Source organism: Alligator mississippiensis, chromosome 14, assembly GCF_030867095.1.
Source record: "Alligator mississippiensis isolate rAllMis1 chromosome 14, rAllMis1, whole genome shotgun sequence".
In the NCBI taxonomy this organism is placed as follows: Eukaryota; Metazoa; Chordata; order Crocodylia; family Alligatoridae; genus Alligator; species Alligator mississippiensis.
Genome location: NC_081837.1, coordinates 7,088,486 through 7,101,426, shown reverse-complemented (window position 1 = coordinate 7,101,426; position 12,941 = coordinate 7,088,486). Strand labels below are relative to the sequence as shown.

The following is a 12,941-nucleotide window of genomic DNA, read 5'->3' as shown; positions in this document are numbered from 1 at the left end:
ATGCCAGTAGTTATACTTTGTGTCATTGGAAAAGTGGTGGAGTTGCAGGTAGGAAACAGGAGGTGCAACTAGAATGACCCTGTTATTCAGGGAATTGGTGTATAGATCACAGTTCTTTCTGGCTTCTCAAACCTGAAGGTAAGAGAATACCAAAGCTCAGTGCTGATCTGCTAATAGTGCCTTCGCATTCCTGTGGGGGAGCTACAGAGGGCACATCTACACGTTCATTAATGCACTTTTGCTACTGCATTTATTTTAGTACCTACGGGTGCCTATACATGAGCAGAGAGGCTACTCTGACATGCTGTAGTCCCAGCACATCACAGCAGACTCAGTTAATCAATTGCCATGCTCCAGCAGCCTCCCGCATCTTGTACATTGGTGTCCCCATAATGGCAGTATGGGCGCTTTATCTAACGCTCATCAAATGAGCTTTAAATAAGGCATCCCCACCACTATTACAAAACGCCAGGATGCTGATACACAAGATGCTCTGGGTGCTTTAATTAGAATGGCTCTTGAAGCCGCTGTAATTAAAGAGATCACCCCCCACCCCAGCACGTGCATAAACGCCCTCTAATATGAAGTACTAGATGAAGGCACAGTACCTGCATTAATGCACAACAGCAAAGGTGAAATTTGGGGGGGATGCTTAATACGTAGTAGACTAATTCTATTGTGCATTAGCGTGGTATTTGCCATGACACGCTAATACACAGAACAGTCCACCGTATATTAAGGTGTCTCATGTAGATGTGCCTGGAGTGTTTCTAAATATGCATCCAGCAGGAAAACAACGCTCATCGGTAAGAGGGAATAGAAGTTTTTATTAACTGCTTCAAAAGAAACCAACGTGCTCACCTGAGTTTATATTAACAAGTTTAATAAAAAAGTTATTATTTGCATACAAAGTTAAGGAAAATAGAGTATAGTAAAAAGCTTAAAATTACCAATCCTTTCTGAACAGAAGGGAAGGTCCCATAATCAAATAGGGCAAAAAATACAAGCTGATATTAAAAAATGCGAAGAAAATCGGTTGGTAACATTTGCCAAAGCCTTTTGTACAAGGGAGATCTACTTGATTACATATGATCTGGTAAATTCTGTAGCCTGTGGCTCATTGTAGAAGGCAAGCAGCTGACTTTGCTCATTGTAGGAGGCAAGGAGAAGCTCACAGTTTACTGCCCTGTAAACTTCAGATTTGGACATCGGTCACGGTAACGTCACCTGTAATTTCCAGAGTGTCAATCTGCTGCAGGTTTTGAACACGATGCTTATACTCAAACTGGTCTTGCTCATTCACAGCCACCTTGAAGCAATGATCTTGACATGAAATCCGAATCTGTCAAGAAGGGAAGGTGCAGTGAAGAAATGTTACGAAGCGACATTTGTAGTAGATTCTACAAGCATTTGTAGTAAACTCTAAAAGATGCAAACAAGGAGGAACTAAAGCTAAATCCTGTTTCATCTTCGTAGGTCTGAGGGGCAACTGCACAGCTGCAATTCTTGGCATTTGTAAGGAACTTCTATTTCTATCCCCTTCTCACCCAGGGAGGATTTAAATCCTTGTTTCCCCACTTCCCAGCAGAGCACTTCAACCACCAGATCACTAGCTAGGTGCTGTCGCTGGCCAGCTGGGCAGTGAGGAGAGAGGTAAAAGCCCGGTGGCTCAATGGGATGGCTGCATCCCTGGATGGAGGAGATCCTGCACTCTGGCTCTCAGCATTTAATATTCATTGGATCAACAGCACTGATTTGGTTTCTGCCCCACTAGGAACAGGGGCCAGGGCTGGCTAAAAGGGGATGGGGGCCAGGGCCTTGGACTCATCCATCACTCTTTCAGAGGTAAGGGGTAATGTGACCTGGGAGATTGTGCATTGGTTTGGGGGCACAGGCTCAAGTGTCTTAATTCTTGCTCCCTTTTGGGTTGTGTAGGTATACGGGTGTGTCTACACATGCATTAATGCGCATTTCCTAATGTGCATTAAACTTAGTACCTCCAATGTGAGGTACTAAATGAATGCATATTAGGCTGCCCTAATGTGCAGTACTGAAAGCACACATTTTTAAAGTGATGCTTAATGCACGGTAGCCTATTTTAATGTGCATTAGTGTCACTGCATGGTTTTTTACGTGATGCTTTAATGCATAGTTAAATAGACTACTACGTATTTGAGCATGCATAGACAGGCTCAAGGAAGCCCCATTGCTATCTTGGTTTTCTCCCCCTCTAAGCTGGGGGAGCAACGCTGACTAGCTTGTCATGGGGTTGAAGTGAGCACTAGCTAGCAGTATGTGACGGATGGCTCTGGAGCTGTTGCTCGCTGAGTGGGGGCTGGGATGGAGTAGGCATAGGTTACGGTGCACTGTTAATAGCCCAGAGGTTGCAAGCTCGAGCCCATAACAGAAGCACTCATGGGTCCTGTCAGATGCTAATGAATCTGTGAATTTGGCTAAATACCTTTGCGCAAGGACATGAAAAAGTGCTAACATAAAGGACTGACAGGCCAACAGGTCATCGTTGTTCTCCAAGGGTGTAACAGGGTGGCATGTTTTAAAAGGGATCTGCTTACAGTGAAGTTCTGTCCCTGTGCGAGTGGCATTGTGCCCGGCATATCACGCTCCTCCGTCCCCCAGGTCTGATGCACAAATGAGTTTCGGACAATGACGTTCTCATCAAATCTTGGGTTCAGGTGGAATGCAATGTCATTGCCGGACTTCAAGTTAATGTGGAACCTAAGGACACAAATCCCAGTGAGATAAACTGAATGCATCAGACCCCAGCTACACCAAAATGTCCACCGTTCAGACTGAGGCATTGTAATGTTCTAGAAAAGTATAGAATTAGGCAGGCCCTAATCTTGTAGCTACCACTTGCTGCTGGCTTGGTTAGCCACCTCTTGGCAGTTATACTACTGTCCTGTGCTGAGCTGCGGAAGCTCCCCTTTGTTTATCGGTGGAAGCCATAGGCTTCCAACTAGGTTGTGATTACCTGTGTGCGACTACAAATCAGTCAGATATCTGCCAGTTTCCTTTGATGCCTGCAATTCGTTTCTGGTGCAAAGTACGATAAGCACGTGTCTGAGACCTGTCCAAAGACTCAGTCCTTCAAAGGCTGCCTGAGCTTAAAAGTGATCACCTCTTGTTCTGTGTTTAAACATAATGGAGCTTAGCTTGGCTAAAGGCTTTCATTCCATAAAGTGGGTACAATTTTGCCTACACGTGCACAGCCCTTCTCTATATGACACAACAGTGGCATGGTGCCCTTTGCAACCCACAACTCTCTGGATCCAATGTAACATTGCAAGAATGAATCTACCTGCTGCAATGTCACTTCCTTCACTGAGGTCTCCAAAGCAGCTTTGCCTTATTTGGCAAAACTATTTTCTTTCTGGTCTCCAGCATGTAACTGTCTGCAGTTGTATATGTTGAATGCCTAGAGGATTACAGCAGCACTCAGCAAAATGCTTGGACAGATGCCTTGGTTCCAGGCTGACAGACCCCAATCATCACACTGAGTTGCACTGAAATGAGTGGGATGTCCTGGGTAATACTTATAGAGTCAGGGTTAAAACAATGCAGACTGCAAGCAAAAGACACAAACCCGTTCCTAAAGATACAGTATGGCTTGCAGTGTAAGCTGAGGCACCTACATTGACTCTCAGTGAGTTTAACAGGAAGATTTCCAGCGCAGCCCACCGATGCTGGTTCAGGTCCCCAGATTGCTGCATATCAGCCAATTAGGCTGTGTTTGTGGGTGCTGTGGACAGGAAGAAATGTTGCACCAGCCTCTGAGGAACGCAAGGAGAAACAGATTCAAATGGAATCTGTGCAGCTGAGTCAACTGGAGCTATGCACTTATCCGAGGAACTGCATCAGGGCAGAGAGCTTTGAAAACAGACCTACGACTTCATGCTGGTGGAGAGAAAACCTTTGGTTGACAATCTGTAACTTCTGCAGAGCCTCACAAAATCTAAATCTAGCTGCAGTGCAGCCTTCAAGCCCCCTTCTGCCCCCGCTACTTTACCTGTTGCTGTTGGAAAGAACGTTCCCCTTGATTGTAATGGACTTGGAGGGAAGCAATCCTCCAGTAATGGGCTTGTGCACAGTCCGCTGGTAGGGAGAGGAAAGAGGAAAGCTGGTTTTAGACAGCACTGAGAGCACATTTGCCTCTTGCTTTTCCCAGTGGGGAGCCCAGCTTAGCTAAAAGATTGCAGATGAACTCTGGCAGACCCCGGAAAGCACCCTGATGTTTTTGATCCATTATTTAATGCTCTTGAGTCTCTCGCCTGTAGAGAGCACACAGACCCTTGCAATGGCAGTGATTGCTGCCCTGCACTATAGAGTAAGCACTACTGAATATATCAATATTGCAGTGTCAGTGATGTTAATGCTCAGATCCTGATGGGAATGAGCCTTGTTCCACTCCACTGAGTGATACTGCGCACACTGCTAATACTCCTGTGCAGAAACACAGCCCCCTAAACTCTTTATTTCTAAAAGGAGCCTCAACACTTGCAGGCGGGTTTGCCAGTGAACTACTGAGCAAGTCCCATAGGAAAACCACTGGCTTCTAAAGTAACTGCTCAACAGCCAGATAGCATGATGGGCAGTATTCTTGGCCAATGTCTTGATGAAGAGAAGCCACTCCTCGTGATTCCCTATCTACTGGCTCTCTAGAACTCATGTCTTGATCTGGAATTCTTGTTCTGGCCTTTCAGAGCTTAAATTATTCTCACTGCAAAAACATTCACAGCAAAACTAAGGTGCAAAGACTTACGTCATTCCGTTGGCACCGACCAAAGGCAGCATTAGTCTACAAATAAAGGGAAAGGAAAAAGATGGCTTATGTAAATATCGAAGTGCATCTCAGCTGCCAAACTACAACAAAAGCGGGCTCACAAATATCATAAGCCAGCGTTTCCATTATGAAGTTTTTAGCCATATGTATTTGTCTAAATATACTTCTCAGCTCTGCTGTGCTTATATTGATTTAGACTGGGAAGGAAGGAAGTTCCAGTAATACAGTACTACTCTAGATTCTCTTTGAAAAAATAGCTGAAAAGCTCTGTATCTGTCCAAAATAATCACAGGACAAGTCCTGTTCTGAGCTATGTACCAACAGTCTCTTTGGAAACTTTAATCTCAGGCTGCAGAAACGACATGGTTGGATAACGCAGTCTTGCCAGGTGTTGACCATTCTTAGAAGTCTCCATTTTTCAAGACTAATTCAACTACTGCTGAAGCAGAAGGTGCTGGCAGACTTCTAGGGGGGTGTCCAGAAGTTATTCTGAGAGGGGTAAAATCTGGATCAATGCTTCAAGCAGCTAGAACTAACACAGTTTACACTAAAACTGCAACTTGGCTCAGTTGTATAAAGACAACTACACAGTGGGGGAATTCCTTCACCAAGTGCAAGTGGATTCACAACTTACACTCATGTGGAGCACTGTAGGACAGGACTCCGGAGTGGAAGAAGCTGGACTGACCTGAAAAACAAAGACCCAACTTGGCCCATGGTATCAAACGGGTGTGGGAGGAGGGAAACTTCCCCCAATAAAATCAAATGAATTTGGCATCACTTTTACTCACTCCTGGTCCAGGGGTTTTCTGCAAAAGTAAAGGAGCACTGTACTGAAAAGCAAAAGATAATCTTGGTCATTACGAAAGTACTCACTAGGAGGCAGCAGCAACACAGGAAAAGTCAATCTCTGCACTTGTGCCATAGAAAATCATGCAGGATGCTCAGACACTGACTTTTTTTTCTAGTCAGGGGTGCACCGATACAGATTTTTGGGGGCCAATACTGATGGTCAATTCTTAACGAGCCATATCGGCTGATACCAATCTGATTGCAGATATGTCACCCGGCAGCAGGGAGAACAGCATCTGGCTGGTAAGTCTGTTGAGGGGGGAGGGAAGGGGTGTGGGGGGGGCAGATCGAGGCTCCGTGGTGAGGTAGGGAGTGGGGTTTGGGGCTGGGGCAGGACATGGGACTGAGCTGTAAGCAGCTGGTCCAGGGGGCGTGGGGCAGCGCCCCCCCCTCCCCCATGCCCCTTCCTTCCCCTGTGCCCCTTTCACCACAACAGACTTACCAGCTGGATGCTGCTCGCCACGCTGTTGAGCTGCACTCCTGGCCGCCTGTGTGCTGTGCGCATGCATGCAGCATTCATTGGCGAAATTATCGGCCACATCAGCCGCAAAAAGCTGATTGCCAATAATGTCAATTTTCCTTTTATCTGTGCCAATATGAGGCATCAGGGCACCTCTATTTTCTAGGCTCCCTTTTGGCAGCCTGCTATTATTATGCATGGTGTGCCCTGACAGCCTTTCTGCTAAAAGTCGTCTGGAGTCCTGGGACAATGGAATGAGTCGTGCTCTAAGTTCCTTTGCAAGGGGTAGAGATAGACATGACTTGTCAGCTTTGTTCTAGCTTCTGGATCTCATAACAGGCTTTAGTGCTCTTGTATTAACTCTGCACCCCCTCATCTTGCTCCTACTCCAGAGCTCTCACCAGATCTGTGGGACCTCAGAAGGTTTCTGCTCTGCCTTCCTCGGGGCTTTGAGTCCAGCTCCTCCACTGCAGCTTTTCCTGTTTGAACTGCTGTTCTTGACCCCTTTTAGCTGCGGAGCTTCTCTATATGCATGTGAGCTGCTTCTTGAAAAGGGGGCAGGGCATGCCTCCCTTCCTTTCTGACCTTGCTCCAGTGGCAATACAGTTTGCTCTAGCCCTTGCTTTATCAGAGTAAACTTTCCTTTAACCCCTTCTTGTCTTCATTCCTCTCACACAAGTGGCTGGGGAGTCATGGTTGATTGGCCCCTGGGAGTCCCAGCAAGTCCAGAAGAAAGAGGGCTGAGTCCCAACACCCCTGGAGAGGGGAGTGCACGGTCTCCTGGAGGAGAGCAGTACATTTCTGTACTCATTTCACTCTTTTTGCAGGGAGTGGCTGTGGAGCCCACGGCGGTGGAGACTCTGGGGAGCCGACAGGCTGCCGATGGTGGGGCCAGCTGAAGGGTACCAACAGGGAAGGCTCACTGATTTGTTAAATCTGAGGATAGTGAATATGTAACTGATGATGCATAAATAAGAACTGATTGATTGATGAAAGAGCCATCAATCAAGGAAGTACAAGGACTAAGCGATTGATGCTGAAGTCTTGGAGTGAGTAGCCATAAATAAGGTCCCCTTTGATCAAAGGCATGCGTATAAATTAAGGGGGCATAAATAAGGATTAATTGAGCCCTGAGGACCTTGTGAACTGGAAAGGTCTAAATAAGTGTTGAGCGATCGGGTAAGCCATCCGTCAAGACACTCAGGCATACTTGGAAAATCATAGGTCCAGCCAGCAGGTGTGGTGAGGACAGGGTGTCGGGCAGGTGGAGCCCTGTGAAAAGGGCACACTCCCTGTTGACAGAGCTCTGTTTCCCTTTTTTTTTTTTGCAACTCTTGGCTTCTCCTCTATTTGTTTTACATTAAGGTGTGGCAGGAGAGCACAAAGGAAGTGGGTAACAGCTCTCAGGAAGAGCTGCAGGACACATTGCACCTGCTGACACAAGACATCGACAGTACCTCATGCTTCACCTGTGGCAAGTTAGGGTACTGGTAGTTGGGTGTGAGGGTTGTCCATGAAGTGTTTAAGGCTAGATTAGACAAACCCTTGCCTAGGATGGTTCAGACAGAGATGATCCTGCTTTGAGCAGGGGGTTGGACTAGATGTGACTGCCACAGGTCCCTTCCAGCCCTACTTCTCTATCATTCTAAGAAAATGAAGAAATGGAATATAAAGTGGAAAAAAAGAAATGAAATTAAACATTAGGTCAGCTGGTAGAAGAATCCAATAATTTTACATGAAATGAGGATGGGAGGAAGAAAATTAGTCCAAGAGGCTTGAATTAACAGGCTTATTAGCTAACACAGGGGGTGTCAACTGGGGGTACTTGAGAAGGCCCAAGAGGGTATGTGTGGGGGGCAGGGACAGAGCGCCACCATACAACATCCCACGCTGCCACGCAGATGCCGCCCACCCAGCCGGACGCAGGGGAAGCTTGCACGCGGTACCTGCCACTGCTCTGCGTTCGGCTGCGTGCCACCCCCCAGCCCACTCTGCGTCCAGCCACTGGGGGTACACTGATCCAAAAAGGTTGAAAACCCCATGGCTAACAAATAACCCTGTGGAAGTAGCGAGGCCTAATACCAGAGCAGTGGTCTGGGTTCTAGTCCTGGCTCTTCTATGAACCTGTTGTGTGACTCAAAGCAAATCATCTGAAAACAGATCATGTCTGACCCGTACTCAAACTAAGTACCGTGTTCCATGAGCCGCCTTGCTGCAATAGGCGTACTCAAGGACTGAGACAGTACCACCTGCTACGATTTAGGGTATGATCTTTATTGCAGCTCCAGTTTAGGAAGGCCCCCAGTTCAATAAGTGCCCTTAACATGGTTTATGGGCTTTCTTATGTTGATGCCTCTGGTTCTTCAGTATCTCCATCTTAATGCCCCTCCCTCTTGCAGAAAGAGCCATACTATTGGCACTTACACTGATTTCTCTCACATCCACACACCCGCACACAGCGATGGTGCCCACTTTGGCAAGTAGAATCCTGTGCTTGTCCTCCAGAAAATGCTTTCCTTCTACAGTGACTTGCTGCGAGTTAAAAACATAACTTCAGATCTTTTCATGCATGCAAAGTTAGAAAGCCAGAGAACAAGATAAATGATTCCTTAAACTTCTAACATGGAGGAAGGTGCGAGGAGAAACCTACCACCATCTCCTGTAGCTCAGGCCCTGAGTAATGAACAGAAAAGAAATTGAATAAACTTGGCTTATGCAAAGGAATTAAATACACGTGCATCGAGGCTGCTCCGACATGCTGTAATTACAACGGGTCGGAGCAGACTCACCTTAATCAAGTCTGCTGGAGCGTGGTAACTACCGTGACTCCAGCGTCATGGGTATCAGCATCCCTATACTGAAAAATGGTGGTGAGGGCACTTTAGCTAAAGGTTGAATGAGCTTTAAAGCGCCCTGCCACCATTTTTCAGTGCAGGAACGCTGATACACGTGACGCTCTGGGTGCTTTAATTAGAGTGGCTTGCAGAGCCTCTCTAATTAAAGTGCCCCCCCACCTCCTGGAGCACATGTATAAATACCTTAAATTCCTAATCTCTTAAATACTAAACTGTGCTTACCGTGACATATGCATGGATTCAGGGAAGTCACTGGACATGAAGGCACCTTTATGTATGAAAACATACATGGGCACAAGTGTTTCTGGGTCGGAACCTAACATGACAAAATAAAAGGCCTCTGCTCCCATTTTCTATTCAGTAAGGGTATAAATGTTAAACTACAGTTGCCTGTAAAATGTAACAGTAAAAACAAAAATTACCGTGTGCGAGTCATTCTTGACCCATATCTCAATCTTAAAGGGCTGACTTTTCACAAAAGGCATTTCATGCTTTCTGTCCTCTGTTCCCCAGTTCTCTCCAGAGAATTGCAAACTACATACTCAGCCTCTTCAAAGCATGGGTTGAAATGCAAAGCAATATCTGCTTGAGAAGACTGGGAAGTTCCACACTGGAAGTTTATATGAAAACTGTGGAGGGAAAAAGATGCAAATGAAACCATGGTTAAGAAAAAGTGGTGTGGTTTGTTTTTCACCTGAGAGCAGAACAGCCTTTGTTAAGGACCAACTCCTGCCTTAACTCATGTATCTCTCCAGATTGAACACAAATCCTGCTAGAAAAGCTAAAGCAGCCAGGTATTAAGTCATTTCTTGATGTCAATCTAGTTTTGAAAATGAACAAAAGATTAAGGCTTTTCAAATGAATTTTGTCCATCTGTAAAGTCAGCTGTGTTTCAAATGTTGCAGTCCTGCCAATAGTTACTTCTGGGTCTCTTCAATATTCAGTCCTTTATATTTAGGACAATTCCCAATAGTATCTGAAGCCTCAAGTTTTAAGGCAACAGTACACAGTATGTTACAACCTGTCACAACCAAATTAAGTAGTGCCCATGCCACAAGCAAGAAATATATTAATCAAAACAGTTTTAGTCTATACAAGGTAACTAAGGGTTAACTAACAAGATGATAATAACAGGGTTTTTTTTCTGCGCATGTCAAAAAAAAATTTATTACTGCGCCACTAACAGAGATAAAAACTTTTGCCTTCTTTGCTTTATAGAAATCATTATAATTGGTCGGAATGACAGGGGAGTGTCCCTATGACAAACACCTTAATAAAAACCACTATACAATTGGCAATTCTCATTAAATTTATGACGTGGCAAAAAACAATTGGCTAATATACAAATAAAACCCATCTTCACTTCCGTGAAGAAGGGGAGGACCTCCGTACGAACCTTGGAGACCTCTGATCACACGTATCAGAATAACTGACAACTTGATCACTTACCAGTGCCCCCCTCGCGTCTCAACCCAATCTTAAGACATAAATCACCGACCTGCCGGCCCGATTTTTTTTCCGTTTATCTGCCCGACGAAAGACTTTCATACAGACCGAACTTCAAACCTTAAACTATAACTAACCAAATATCTCTGACCTCCGTCTTTTACCACCTTAACGACATAAATAAACAATCTTGCTTTACAACTGATAAGCGTCTGTGCCTAATTCCACTCCAAGCGTCATAAATACCCGCCTAACAGCCTTCAAAGGTCTTGTACCCTTCACTGGAATACATGGCAGTGACACAACCCTGCTGGGCCCATTAAGATTTCCAGTTTTAACAACACTGAGACTCTTGTGCTGTAAGATTAATACCACATAAAAACTGCAACTGCATATACAGACCCTCCCACTCCCACCCCAAACTTCAGGCACGATCCTGCAGATATTCTCCCTGCACGGGTAGCTCTGTGGATTTCTAGTGAACTACTCTTAATAAGAAGCAGCTTGAAAAATCAGTTTCTAATGAGTGGAGAATGCAAAGATTGTAATATTTCTCCTAGGTGGAAATGAAAATTCGTATTTCACAGGAGAGCTGAAGGTGTTATAAGATCTCTGGGTTGGAAAAGTTCATTTTGTGCAAATTAGGCTCCGATAAAAGTTAGAGCAGTCTATTGCCAAACTAGTGTGTTTATTCCTGCATTGTATGGAAGATGGTCTGCAGAAAGGGCACCATGCCTTTGTTGTTTGTAAATCTAAAATCCATCAATGGCGCTATCTCCTTCAGTGAACTGTGATGTACAAATTTGCCTCCGTCTTCTGAATAATGGTTGGGCGAAGCACAAGAGCCTAACCCCAAGAGCTTGGCCAGCAAACAAACTCTTCTAACATTTTCTGGGTCTATTAAAGGAGACTGCCAATTCAGGTCTTGTGGGTAGTACACAGTTATGAGAAGATACAGAGCAGAGTTTGGTCTTTCAAACTTTGGTGACCAAACAGTCAACCAGTGACACAATAAATGTCAATCTTAATAGTTATTAGTGTATTGTGGGGTTTGCTTTTATTTTCTCCTTACCCTGCATTACATTCAACTGGCCTAATGCAAAGCTAGAATGACTTTCGGCTTTCTTTTACGTGCCAGAACCTCAACTGATGTTAACTGGTAGAACGCTACTGGTATCATGGAGCATGAAACTCCTTTCAAACTAGTCCATAAAGCTAGTACCCTGTTCTTTCAAGGCTCTGCTATCATGGTGCCTAAAGAAAACTGCCAGCAAATGAGGCCGATTGCAGGAACTGCTGATCAGCAGGTTGTTTTTCCACCCCCTCCTACCTCCAAAGATTCTTCGGTGGGAATTTGTTCACCAGGCTTTTATGCACCTAAGTTACATGGTTAATTAGGCTCTTGGGCCTTTCAACTGGCAATACGGAGAAGGAGCATGTAACACAACAGGACCAACCATTCAGGTCCAGGGTTGGGAGCTCCATTCTGCCACATGTGTCTGGACTAGACTGTCCTGATACAAGAACTCAAGACACTTTAAAATTAGGACCTCTGAGCTCACAGTGATGAAGAGGTCAGCGTCCTTTTTGAGATGAGCAATGTGCACAGACTTTGCACTGAAGGCTTATCTGTCCACACAGCTGTTGAGATAAAGCTGGAACAACAGCTCTGAAAATGAAGGAAACTTCAGCAGGTACAAACCCATAACATTTGGCAATCGAGTAGAGCGTTCTCGTGGCTGATGTTCAACACAAATCAAACTCCTCGATCTGTACAAACACACACACCTGTTTTCTGAAGAATGAATGACTCCAGCAATGAAAATCTTCATGCCATCACAAAGGCCAACCTGAACAGGGTCAGTAAAGGAGAGATCCTGGGGGAGCGAAGAAAAAACAGACCCTCAAGTCAAAGGTGAGGACGTTGCACTCCAAAGGCTTTCTTGATTTTGGGCGGCTATTCACTCTCTACTGTCTTTCCAGTTCCTCAACTGGAGGAGTTCCTCTTATGCCAAACTGAAATTGTGCTAAATATTGGCAGCCAAGTTTCTTTAGGGCATGACTCCCTTGTCTGGCAAGGTAATCAGTGTCTAGAACTCAAATCACAGAGGTAACAACTATCATTGTCTTGGGCCAGGCACTGGGCAGCTGGTGGGCAGAGCGCTAAGATATGGGAAACTTGGGTTCAGTTGTGTGTCAGTTTCTGGTCTGTTGGATGCCTTTCCAGGCAAATGACTTCTTTGCCCTGTACGTCTGCCTCTCCTGCTGTACAATGACAGGGTTCCTCTTATATAGCACTGCAAAACTGAAGGATGATCAGGACCTTACTACTGCACACTGATCCAACAATATGCTACATGGACGAATGGGCAAAACCTCTGGTTCAAAGTTCTGAATACCCATCTTGGTGTTCAGTAATAGACTGAATTTTATTAGTAGGTGTTAAGGGGTATGAATCCAAAAAGATGACAAAGCCAGTAGAACTAATAAAAGGTATCATTTTGGAACCAAGAGTTCTAGTTTTTTG

General features: G+C 45.1%; 1 protein-coding gene across 1 annotated transcript; it reads right to left on the bottom strand.

Moving 5' to 3' along the window:
- Nucleotides 1-807: 807 nt before the first annotated feature.
- Nucleotides 808-6,497, bottom strand: LGALS9 (galectin 9). Its single transcript, XM_059717198.1, has 7 exons — nt 6,096-6,497; nt 5,593-5,634; nt 5,436-5,489; nt 4,781-4,816; nt 4,028-4,113; nt 2,574-2,736; nt 808-1,342 (listed from the first exon to the last, which is right to left on the bottom strand). Exons 1-7 carry the CDS (start codon nt 6,192-6,194, stop codon nt 1,196-1,198), a joined length of 627 nt encoding a protein of 208 aa, XP_059573181.1. The 5' UTR covers nt 6,195-6,497; the 3' UTR covers nt 808-1,195.
- Nucleotides 6,498-12,941: the final 6,444 nt, after the last annotated feature.